At 39.1% G+C, this 13,428-nt stretch overlaps 1 protein-coding gene across 2 annotated transcripts in view; it reads left to right on the forward strand.

Moving 5' to 3' along the window:
* The window catches only part of RELN (reelin), a 298,002-nt gene that overhangs the window by 81,919 nt on the left and 202,655 nt on the right, over positions 1-13,428 (forward strand). For both annotated transcript variants that reach the window (XM_056339923.1, XM_056339922.1), the window contains exon 3: positions 3,876-4,011. In XM_056339923.1, the coding sequence (XP_056195898.1) occupies positions 3,876-4,011 (136 nt within the window). The remainder of the gene's footprint in view (positions 1-3,875; positions 4,012-13,428) is intronic.

Raw genomic sequence — 13,428 nt, forward strand, 5'->3', positions numbered from 1 at the left:
CCTGGATGTCTTTTATTTAATCTATCTCTTGAAATCTACTTCTTTACATAGAAGTTGATTCACTGACTATAGATAGCGCATTGAATAGGGCTAACCACGTTTTTAAAAGTTTACACAATAAAAACAGCTGCTGAGTTAAATCTTAGAGGAACTGAACACATCTAGTTCTTCTAGCAGTGCTGTTGCCAGTTACAAAGCATGTCTGGGATTTGTAGTATTATGCTGAGACTTCTAAAGCCTCAGAAATTTTAGAGGCTGGAGAATCTAGAAGGTTCAGTTGTCTGAAACGTGTCAGTATGATGAGTGCACGCTGTAAAAACAAAGGGAGCAGAGAGCAGGAGTTCAAAGTGATGCTAACAGCATCTTTGCATGTAGGTTGTTTTAGAGCTGTGGATGTGTAGCTGTTGCAAACCTTTGAACGTTTCAGCGTCCAGTAAGTCACATGGAAACACTTGGTTATTTGTAAAAGTATTTATAGAGTTGTAAACAGGTGGATCTTAAAATTTTACCTTAAGATTTTTACTTTTTTAAACACTAGACTTGAATGTATATAGTTGTATTGGTCAACAGGACATGAGGGGGGATGCCTGTAGAACAATGTTGACCTGAGCCAAATGCCTTAAACAAGTGTCTTTGAAGCCATCTGAGGTACATATGGGATACAGTTTTGTTTCAAGAGCTGATAAATAATCAGGCTTGTCCTATATTAATTTCCTTTTTTTGTAGCAGCAGAATGCTGTTTCACATTTGTCCTCCGATTTGTTATGGGGCAAATGTTGAGTTTGGGAAGCAGCTTGTCAAATTGGAGAGGGGATGGAGGAGAAGGGAGGAGCTGTCTTCCATAGCAGGGGATTGCAAAAGGACTGGAAGCAAGGAGGAGAAATATTATTCTTTATCCTTAACTTAGTAAGTTCTTAGTATCCATTGCGTTACTCCATTCCTGGCATTTTGGTGATTTTTATGTTCACCTTTTCAGTAGGAAACTTTGGGGTTTAAACATGAAAAAGTTTTTTTTGATACCACTCTGTGGCTCACGGAAGTTTCACTATTTAGTTACTGTGAAATATTGTGAAGCCGCTGAACTCCAAAATGGAGTCGATGTACCCAGTAAAGGTTCAGCAGATGAGGTGTAATTTTTATTGTAAAAACTATCACAATAAATTATTAATAAAATATAAAGGTAAAATGGTGACACAATGATAAAATTTGAATATTCCCTGTGCAATTCATTGACTATTTTCCAGAAAAACATGAATGAGTTGTTGTTTTTCATTGGTTAGAATTTATTCTAGTCACTGTAAAGTTGTTCTTTTTTTAAACTGTAAATCAAAGGAAAAAGAAATTCTCCACAGATGTTGTATGTGTTTGATGTATTAGACACATTTTTGCAGTCTACTGTCTGAAACCTAGGGAATTCATTAACTCACAAGTCGCTGCCAAGGAGGGAAGCGGTCACATTCCCCAAGCTGGCCAAGCTGGCGTGCCTGTCCCCTGGCTGGGGAGTGGGGTAAGGGCAGGCTTTGTCCTCCCCTGTATTTGGCTGGCTCTGGAGAAAGGGGGATTCCTTCAAATTGAAGGGCTGTTCCTCTTTCTCCCCTGACAGCATCTGGTTTTCAATTAACCTGATAAAGTCTGTAGTTGTGTTTCCCATTGTGCAGCCAGAAATGATGATAGATGAGAGCTGGTGCACTGTGTCAGTCCCAGAGTGCCATCACTGAAGGCACTGGCTTTAGCACAAACTTCAAAGAGAGAGGGACTAGACTCACGACTTTGGGAAGGAAACAGAGTTACCACCTTTCACCCTCAGCAAAGCAAAGCAGTTGCCTAGATAGCACTCGCTCTGTGAGGGACCTCTCTGGGCATATTTTTTGACACGCCTGTCTCAGCAGGGCACCACTGGATATAGACTTCATTAGTGAGGCTGAAGACAGGACAGTGGGTCCCACCGGTCAAGTGGGTTTCTTTGAGGATGTTAATGCCACCCCTCCCAGTTAGCCAAGGCAGGCAAACAAAGATTTAAAACAGTGAGGCAAGAGATGGCCAAACCTCATCTCTATCTAGTGTCCTGCAATAAGCAACAGTTAGTGAAATAACATCTCCCTGTGTTTCCCTTCTACTGCTCTACAGAAAATAGGTTCATCCAGGGGAGCCTGAGCTTTCCCTGTGGCCATCGTGCCCCAACGGGCTTTAGCATTGCTTGAGGATTTGAGCTGAAAGGTGTAGCTGTGTGAATGATGGAAAACTTCATGTGTATTGCTTCAGTGGGGAACTAACAGAGAGACCCTGAGTGAGAAGACTCTGGTCCTTTGTGAAAGATACAGGCATCACTGCCATCACCCACTGTCTCCTGTCATTCCTGGGACACACTACTTAAACTCACTATGGCTTCATTTCTCCCCCCTCCCCAAGAAATTGAAGCTGGTTTAGAATTTGATAGCCCTTAGGATAAATGACATATGTAAAGCTGAGCTATAGTCTACAGTCCTCACGAGTACCTGAATGGGATTTCAGATGTTATTTTTGATTTATAAAATGCTAAACGGTTTGCTTGTGAGACAGTCGTCCTCCGTGCAACATGCTGCTGGCTGGGCAGTCCCTGCCGAGGCACCAGGTGGAGCAGACTGTTTGCATTAGGAAGGATTCGTCCCCCTCCTTCGTGGCAATTTCTCGCTCTGGAATTCCTTCCACCTCCGGATCTGTGAAGGGTGAAGAGAGATTGCTGGGTTCACATGACAGAAGAATTGTCATCAAGAACAGTTGTAGAGGATTCTCGGGAGCAGAGATGGGTTTTATTTCTCTGTTGTTTGAATTGCAGCAAGTAAATATAAGAAATACCAGCCACCATAAACTTTCTGAGATACAGTCACCCAACAGCTAACAGTGACCTGGTTGAACACAGAGGTACCTGCTATCATTTGCTTTTCCTTTTGATCCTACTAGCCATCTTTCAGCCCATGTCACTATTTTCTGGACTGAAGGTTCAGTATTTAAAGTGACTTGGAACAAGGCATTTCCTTCTGATAAGTGCATTCAAAAGAATAGTTTCAACATTTACTGTTTAATGTACTAGGATTAAAGGCATAGTACTCCACTCAAGTAAGACTGACATACTTTAAGCCAAAGGGTGTTAAACAAACAACCCAGTTTGCACTAACTTGTAGGAAACTACAGAAGGGCTCTGAGGGGGAGAAGGTTGCTGTCTGATACTGTTTTGTTGTTAAAAAATACAGTTCTTTTGTCTAACGATGAACTGCAGCGAATTCCAGAGGGAGTGATTAATAGATGACATTTACATTCATCCATGTATTAGAGGCTGATAAAAAATTTTTCAAAGGAATGTGTACTGGTAAACCTGCTGAAGGTTGCTGCTTTTATTTCAGATCAGAAGAGTTCGTGAATCCAAAGTTCATCTGCTTTTTTCCAAATAGATGTGCCTGTCTACTAAAAGATAACACCTTTCTCTTAACAGCTTCATTTTGATTATTAAAAGATAGCATTTTTTTCCTTCAGGTTTATATTTTCTTTTAGATCTGTAATGGGTGTAAATCAGGTAATAGAATAATACTGATTTACGGTAACTGTGATCCATATTTTCCTTTAAAAATGCAAATAATTCCTCTGGTATTGGTCTCATGAAGAATAACAGTAGTAAATACATGGAGCCTTGCAGTAAATACAGTTAGCCTTGGCTCAAGCAAAGGCCAGCTCCAATGTTTTCATTGGCACGAATTCTAATTACTCAGTGGCATAGTCTTGTTTTTTTCCCTGTGTTGTCATGATGAAACACATGGCAGATGTATTTCTCAGTTTGTTAGCACCTTGCAATGAGCCATTAACATGTGTTACTGTTTATCTCCCCTGTGTCTTTCTTGTAGGAATAATGTCTGACCACCAGTTTGGAAACCAGTTTATGTGCAGTGTGGTTGCATCACACGTGAGCCATCTCCCGACTACAAACCTCAGTTTTGTTTGGATTGCTCCACCTGCGGGGACAGGCTGCGTCAACTTCATGTAGGTATATGAATCACAATGCCTATGAGAAGATAATTACTTGGGAGATAATGAAGAGATCTAACCTGCTTGTACTAGAACCTTAAGTCTGGATCAAGGAGTCGGTCCTGAAAACTGTAGACTTTAGTGAAAAGTAAGAATATTGAGTTCTTCCTGGCTGAAGGGTTTCTGTGCATATTTAGACTTTATATTTCAAAGCTTCTAGGAAGGACATAGTTTTTGTCATGTAGCATGCTGTCAGTGAAATGATGTACAAGTGCATCAAGCCTAGCATTTCAATAGAAATTGATTCCTCTCAGTTATTAATCATATCATCGATCCTTTAAGTATACAGTACATTTGCATTGACCTAATTTTTTGCAGACCTAAATCTCTTGCATTTAATGAGAGCTAGAACTCCACACAGGTGCATTATTCAGATTGTAAGCTTCAACATAAAATACAAGTATTTGAAAGTATTCATACTTAGGTATTTACTGTTCCTAATAACAAAGACTTTTAACTTCTGCTTAGTCCAGCTAGTTTACAACCTGGAGAAAACCAAGAGGTTATTTTTACACGCTTTTTGGTAATTAGTTTTAAAGACCTAAGGTGTCATTTGATGATTTAGTACTATATAAAGTTCCAACAAAACACACAGACATGAATTATTAGAATATCTTTTGCTGTATTTTACATTAAAGTAATTTCTAACTATTTGTCCCAGAATTTTGGTGGATCAGATTTAAGAGAAATCTTATTTAAGAAAATACAACTGAAGTGGATTTGGGAGTAGGAAATATTTCAAGTTTGACCCGTTCATAGAAAAAACTCAGATTGCTTCCTAATTAGATAAGTGAACAGTTGCAACATTTCAGTGTTCCTGTGGCTGTCCTGTTTGTCAAAACAAATCTTCTGACTATTATTCCCTTTCTGCCTATACCAGGAAGCTGCAGGTAAGTGCCCCACATAAGCTGTTTAACATGTTATGAAAAGTAGAAAGTGAGTGAGTGACTTCTCTGAGAACATAAGTTGCTGATGGTGAACATGGTACCTGTTGACTGATTGATCTGTATCTTTGATAGTTCCCTTTTCCCACATAATGCTTTTTTTTTTTTTTTTTTTGCCTATGCTGTTACAGTACATTATTTATGAGCTGCAATGACAATGTCAAGAGAATTTTATTTCTAGTTTTCTTTTTCTTCTGAACTTCTAAACGTAAATTGGGAAAAATATTAGTTTTGATGAGCGGTAACTCACTTCTGAGAATATATTTGTTTCTTAGTAATTTCTACAGTGTACCAGAGAAGCTGTAGCTGTTTACAGTAGTTAAGATTCCCATTCACTATTTGACAAAAGTCAAATTTGATGAAATATGGGAGGAAATACTGTCACTGTTTTACTTAAATTCTGTATTATAAAAGTTAGCCTCCTTGAGGAAATCTGTCAACTATGTTTTTTCTGTGGAAAATCTGTGAATTTTATACTTCCTTTAATTCTTCTCTAAAACTAGTTTCCTTTGTTGATGAAGTTGTAGCAGCTAAATTTTGTTCTTTGAGCTGCCTGAGAAAAGTGAGGTATGAGATGTGCATCTTCTCTGCATATTCTTGCTTACTCCCTTTCTTTCTCAGATTTTTGTTTTTCCTGGTATTCAAGAAATAACTGTTGGTCCTAGCTTGCACAGTGACTGAGAATGTATTTATTTCTGAGAGATGTGACCCTGCATTGCACATTTTGAGGTCAGTTTATAAACAGCTCTTTGTTTTCCTGTGACTGATTCCCCACCCTGCCCACCCCCATAGTTTTGTACTGAGTTTTTTTGTTCATGTTCAGCATTGTTGAAGAAGAGGTGACAAGTAGCTCTCTAGAAATAAAAATACTACTGTGATTGCTCATTCCCATTTAAGTGAAATTAAAGGGCTGTTCTCTAAGGCAATGGGTCCTTACCTTAGAGTCTTTAAATCAATGGAAGGTTCATCACTGGCTTCAGTGGAAACGGTTAGGTCAGCATCAAACAGTTTTGGAAATCCAACCTGTAATTCACAGTGTGTATAAGCCATAATGCACCTCTTCACCATTAGCACCTCTTCAAAAATGGTGGTGTTTGTACTATCTTAGCAAAGCCCTTAGCCATGCCGCAGTGTGCAGAGCATACATAGCAGAAATCTGAATTTATTCTCGACTATGCAATTTACAGCATGGATGTATACCTATGTGTGTCAGCAGCCTGGCGCAGACACCAAAACTGTCTTTCCTTGCTATCCATGAAACCGTCAGGGCTGAGAGGTCTGATCCTGCCCAGCAGCACAGCTGCTCCCAGCGTCCTGACCCAGGTGTCTGTCAGTCTCAGTGGCTTTACAGACTGCCTCACCCCATGGTATAAGGATGCTCCACGGGTGATACTTGTTTGACTTTGAGGATGAGCAAACCAATGCAGTTAGATCAGTTTGATGTCCTGTAGGACAAATTCAGACAAGAGTGGAAAGGCTCAGCTGCTCTGAAGTCAGTGTTTACTCCAGGATCACATTTGGCTGCAGGACTTCTGGGTAAATGTGATCATCAGTTGAAGAAAATGAATAGAGGAGGGATATGTTTTACCTCCAGTCCTCCTCATTTTTTCTTCAGCTGCCCACACTTTCTTGCTTCAGCTGTTGTTTCCCCTGCCTACTAAATCACAAGTTACAGTAAACAAAGCTATTTTTTTGGTGTGGTGTTAGTCTGCCTGCCTTACCCGCTTCTCTGACTTCAGGATTTCCAGAGATTTGGCTCTACCTTGTTCATCTCCATTTGCTCCTCTATAGTAAACAACTAACGTAAACAAGATTTTTTTAACACTTGAGACTAACTACCAGTCTAGTTCAAATTTAATATAAATTAATTTTAATTAATTTAACTTAAGTTTCATTTAATATAAATTTTAAATATTTACAGAAGGTATGTGAATTTATAGACTGACAACAGTGCAACATAGGTAAAAGCTTCCTACACTCTTTGTTGCCAATATGTCTGTGAATTCACATTAACTCATTGGTCTTTGACCTCTTTGGGGATGGATAATAAGATTATTAATTATCACTAGCTTTGCTGTGCCATTTTTGCAGCGTTGATACCTCTCCCTGGACAATTTGCACAAAGGTCACCAGGCAAATCTCTAAACAGGCCAGTGCACGGCTAGCTTTTATTAACTGCACATACTATTGACCTGGTCTGTCTTCCACTGGGAGCATGAACATGACACAGGGAAGTCATGACCCTGCAGATGCCATGGGTAAAATTCCCTTTCGCTTCATCCATGCTTCTTCTAGAGCTCAGTCCTGAAAAAGACTGAATGCCTACGAAACAGGATTTGTGTGGTGATGCTGTCAGTCTGTCTTCCCCTTTAGCTCTTATACCCGTTGATAACAAAACAAATGTGACAAAGGGGTTTCAGATATCAAGGTGCTAAGTTTCATAAAAATCAGCAACCAGGTAGAGCATTATTTATACCAGTAAATTCGGACATTCCTAGCAACAGTCCTGCCTGCTACAACATGATTGTGTATGAGCTGCCAAAATTTTCCTGGCATTAATTTGGCAGTTTCCAGCTACCAGCCCATGCGTTTCCCAGGCATGGCTAAGAAGCATGGCTTCTGACCACATTTAGTTTACTAAAACAGCCAGTGATGGACACCCAAAGTATTGCTGCTGTTGCAGGAAAGAAGGGCTAGCAAAGCTTTCATCCTTTGGGATAAGGGGAACTGGGAATGCTGTGGGGAGAGGTGTGGGGTTCAGTGCCATAGGGAGCTCCTACAAGGAAGATGGGCTTGTTCTTGGGGGTGGGAGACGCAGGGATGCAGCAAGCTGGGATTCACACCTTGTACAGCAACTAGCAAACACAGCACTCTGTTTCTTTCCTTCCCTGCTGAAAGATTCCTCATGTCTACAATTTGATGTAGCCCAGTTATTTCCATTGCACACAGTGCTGAGCCACTGCCAGATGTTGCCTGACCTGATGGAGCCACATATCTTTCTTTGGCTCGCACTTCACTCAGCAAGCCTCCTCCCCGGTTTCACCAGGGCAAGGGACGGTGCAGAACCTTACGCTCTATGGGGCAAGGTGGCAGGAGCCAACCTGCTTCTATGCAAAATCAGGTAATAGCCTTTTTTTTTTTTTTCCCCCCCCACTGATCATGTGCAAATTGTTGCTTATTCTCTATTCCCCCCCCCCCCCCCCCAAGTACATTATTATGGCAAATAAATATTTAGAAGTACATTTTTATAAAGCACACTTCTAAGAGAAACACAGGAAGCTGCTAGTGTCCCTGTAGTCCACCTCAGTGTAACCTTTTAGTATTTTTTCACCATAGATACTTTCAAATGAGCTACTGAACTGAAGGATAAAATGCATCATTTATTACAAAACAAAGTAGATTAGGACCATTTTAAACAGGTGTTGAGCACCAGGGGCTTCTGAGGAAATTGCCAGGATCTGTAAATGCTCTTTACCACCAAAAAATAGTAGATCGTCCTTTACACTACCACGTAATTTCTCTGATGGTGTGCAAATTTGTAAAACATTATCTTCCTAATCCTTCTGCTAGGTTTCACTGTTTGTAATTTCTGCTCTAAGCTCACGCTAACCTAGTTAAAGCTCAGCCTGTCATGGAGGGATAATGGTGGCTGTTAAGCAGGTTACATCTTCGGTTGTTAAGCCTGTTGTTTTATAGATGGCTTAACCTACTAGTTTGTAAAAGTGATAAAGCTGACCTAAATTTCAAAAGCATATTGTGTTTTGACCATCAGCATGGTTTATTTTAGAAGTTCCAGTTACTGTATTAAATAGAATAGGTTGCTATAGAAAGTACTTTGGAAAATAAGTATTTTTCTTACATAGCCATTTTTGCTAGTCATTGAACAAGTGTCTTATGATTGTGTCTATATATATATATATATTCACTATAACCTCTACCAATTGTTGACTGGACTTCTGTAATGCTGTCTGCCTGAGTCTGTAGGCAGTGCCTAATAACCCATGCAAGAAATGTGACCCATCACAAGTGATCTTAAAATTCTGTACATTGAGAAGTCTTTGAAAGTACTGAAAGGCCCAGTTGTACATTATTTGACGCCTAATTCATACAGCTTATGGCACAAATGGCTAAAAGGGAACAGGAATAGTTGTGGTGGTGTCCCCCGATGAAGACAGAGGTAAGAGAGCTGTGGTTGCTGAGGCAGGGCACTGGCACATTGCTTCTAAGGCAGGAGCAACTGGTTCTCAGCCCAGCTCCTGGAAAAAGTTTTAACTGAATGCTGAGGCAGAACTATTAAAAGAAACTTGGAAGGAACTTTCAAGAAAGGAGATGTGTTTTTCACTGAGAGTATGCCATTTCCCATAATCACCTAACGATACAACTCCATTCTGGGAAATCTGGAATGCCCTGTTCTAGAACTGGTCTTCTCATGCCCTTGTATTTAAGCCTGTTTCTAGGAACTGGCAATGGTGTTAATGTATGAACTGGAAATACCATGCTGTACAAACACTACAGAACATAAAGACTGTGATTGAGAGGCTTGGTTACCTATTTAAAGCATTTATAGAAAACCTATGATAATAATTATGCAAGTATTGAATAAACATCCAAGAAGATTACATGGTTTGCTATATTAGTCCTCTAGCCAGGATGGGAAAGGGCTATGTTGTCTGAAAGCACCACATTCCCCTGGTAAACCACTTAGCTAAGCTGTCATTTAAGACAGTGTTTACTGGTTTTTTCATTTGTTTGAAAGAAATACAGAGGATTATCTTCAAGATTAAGTACACAATTATGTTTACTCTATACACAATGATAATACACACAAATATTAAAACTGGAAAGTAAACAGGAAATAGCAAATATCAGAACTAAGGTTCCTTAAGTCCCTTGTATTTATATATAATCATTCAACTCTTAATTATATGGTCATGTAAGTTTTTATCTCTAATGTTCCTATGATGAAACAGAATTGTACAATTAAGTATATTGTTGTGCATAGCATCCTAGCTGTTGCTATGATTTACAATCATTGCAGCCCGTTGAAAAGTGTGTCTTAACGCACATGGAAACCTTAGTGTAGAGACAGCCTTGGCTTTGGGGTTCTGTGGAGCACCAGCACCCTGCTTCAGTTAAGTGCTGCCGTTCTCTTCCTACTCTTTATTGCAAGGTAAGGGTGAAAAAAAATAAATCATCAGTAATTGTTCCTTGTTGGTGTGCCAGCTTGGTGGAACTATGAAGAAAAATTACTCCTTTGCTTGGTTTTCCACTTCCCTGGGTAGAGGCATTGTTGTACTGTCAATCAATGTTATGTGTAACATTCTGAAAATCACAAGCCAATATTTGATTCAGATCTTGGCTCCACTCTCATATCCCGTTTTGATGTGGTGCCCAGAATACCACCTCCATCTTCTGTGTTTGTTAATTTTCCAGTGAAATGCAAACACCGTGCATGGAATCATTGTGGCTTCTCTAAGTATGACCCAAGCAGCACAGACTCAGCTGACTGTGCACAATTAGATTTAGCTTGTCTATTAGTTTTGTCTGAGCTTTGTCTATTTTGTGTGGTGGTAAAGTAAACAGAGATGGCTAATGAGGAATTCTGGGTGTTTTCAGGAATTTTAGTCGTGGAAGGTGGTAACACAAAGTGTACCGTGATGGTAAGTATTCAAAAGCGTTCAGAGCAAAGCAAGAAAACCATAAGGGAGGGTGGAAGCTGGTTGCACCTCATTTTCCACTCCTTAAAGGGATTTTAAAGTTTTTTCAACTGGAGGTAGTATGTGCAGATATCTCCAGGTAGGCAGTTATCTGTGAGCTGTGTGTCTAACTCCGTTGAGAGTTAATGGGAGTGCAGTCTGGTTCCATAAACGTCTAGGGCCTGACATTAAGTTCCACATTTAAAGAGAGGTACCTGTAGGTCTAGAACATCTCTGTAGCTATACTAGTTTCCTTAGGACATTTCAAATTGTTTTAGATGTATTTAGGCAGCTGAATCAAGCCCTAGGTCTCCACTGACCAAAATGGATCACTAGCTACCTAGCTCCAATGTAGACGTTTATATAGGTACCTCTTTTAAGCTTTTTTAAACGTGGATCTGAATCCCACCCAGACTCACTCAGCTGCCTAAACATAAACACTTTGTGCCAAATCATGAAGATGAATTTTTCATCCCCACCACCCTCATCAGTCAGTAGCTTTGTCAGTGTCAAGAATTTCCAATGAGCAGGCTGCTCAACAGTTGAAATCTGCTAAAGGGTATGAATAAAAAAGGCAACTTTGTAAAGTTCATAAAATCTTGCAATTTTTTTCCTTTTTCCTAAAGTCTGTTGTCTAATATTCTCTTCCATGCCTGATACTCCTACTAAACCCCCACTTTTATGAGAGGAATGTTCAGTTTTTAATGTTTTCTCCAAGTTTGCAAACAAATGGTCATTTGCTATTTTAGGCTTCTCATGCTGTGTAGGTGCAAGAAAAGCAGAACCAACAGAGCCTGAAAGAATGGCGATGTGAACCTTTATTAAAAATAAAAGCACATGAAAATTCTATTGATAAGTTAGTAGAATGTAATTCAAAAGATGACCAAAAAGCGTAAAATGCTACTTTCATCAACATTGTGTAATGCCAGAATAGAAACTGCAAGAAGATACAGTATTAGGATGGTTTCTGTTCTTCATATGATACAAATTTAGTATTCCACGTACTTGTAATGTCTGATAGCAGAAGGCAGCTCAATATAGCCTTTGGCTACTCTGTTACGATTTTGGCGTGGTTCCATATAGGATTCTGGCACCTCCTGCATGAAATAAAATGAAATTCAGTAATTTTTTACTGGTATTATTTAAATAATAAAACAATCATGGTGAGAATTGTTGCCTTCTTACAAATGTTCATTTGGCAATTCTAGAAGCAAAGATTAGATTTTACTTTCTTCCCTTTCCGAGCAACGTACCCATTATTTTTGTGCATGAGACCATCAATTCACAATACATAGTTCAATTATCAGTAGTTGTGTTTAAAATTCTCTCCTGAACTTTGCTTTTCTCTCTCTGAAATTTAACCTCAGGGTTATTTTTCAGAGATATTCTAGTTCATCAACAACATAAATCTTTGTTTTGTTCAAAGCAGTGTTTTGTCTTCCCCTTTCTCAAGATGGCTTAATTTTGAAAACATGACTAGACTATAAATGTATTACGCACACTCCGACAGTTCGCTTCCACCTAGAGATTTTCCTGTGTAATAGAGGAGTTGAATGAAATATCTTATGACTGCTAATAACTGATTGGTAACAAACTGTTCAAAATGACATCCTAGAAGAAATATGCTTAATGAAATAAATAGACATGCAACAGTTTTTGCAAATTCTTTTGGAAATGTTGGTTATATAAAGAGTGAGCAATAAAGATCCATGGAACCATGATGTAGCAGTAAACATATAGTGTGTAAAAACACAAGTACAGGCAAAGGCAGAGGACAATTGTAAGAGATGTTTTAAGCTAAATTTCAGTGCTGCGGACAAGCCCAAACAACTGGACACTGTGGCTGCATGGAAGCCCTTTATAGCTCTGGAATGTCCCCCTGGCTGACAGAGAGTCTGATCATTTCAATGACATCTCTCAAGTGGATAATACAACAAGTGTCCAGTGCGTGACTGAGTTTGAGATAAGTGTATTGTCTGTATACTTTGTAAAGTACTTGACTTCTTGCAAGGGATTATTACTAAATAACTTCATGAAGAGCTCTGTACTGCAGGATACTAAGCACTGGCCTTGGTCCAGCAGAGCAATCATACGTGTCTGTGCTGTCATCAAAGGCACAGGCAACACTTTTTGTATTTTTTAAAATTCATGCCTTCAAATTACTTGTTTGAAATTTGTCTCTGTTTGTGTATCCAGCCAAGGACATATAAGGATGCTCTGTCCATATTCTCAGTTCACACAAGTTAACATATTTTTCTGACCTTGGTTGTTTGGATGAACTTTAATAGAGTGATCGAAAAAGTATTTTGTAGGCATGGAGTAACATTCCACGAGACTTCATATATGTGTATAAAATGTGAAAATTTAGATATGATGAATGTGAAAATCCAGTAATACAAAAAACGCCACAACCTCCCTTTTTCTATACTATGATGGTTTCCTCACATCTAGTTCTAGCTAAAGTCTAAAAACCACAAAAGAAACCTTATACTTGAAGCTATAAAAAAATTAGATCAGCTTTTTCTGCCTGCTTTTAGGAAAATTTGGATTTGAGTATTCAGAATGACCGTGACCTCAAACTAGCTGACAGAGTGAACTCTGAAACACCTCTTGTAATAATTGTTTAAACTGCAGTTAACAATTGGGTGTATCCCTCCCTTCTCAGTTTGAGAAACTCAAATCTGTTATTAATATTTAGATAATACTTATTTGTGGTTATAGAATAAAATATG

Source organism: Falco biarmicus, chromosome 5, assembly GCF_023638135.1.
Source record: "Falco biarmicus isolate bFalBia1 chromosome 5, bFalBia1.pri, whole genome shotgun sequence".
NCBI lineage: Eukaryota > Metazoa > Chordata > Aves > Falconiformes > Falconidae > Falco > Falco biarmicus.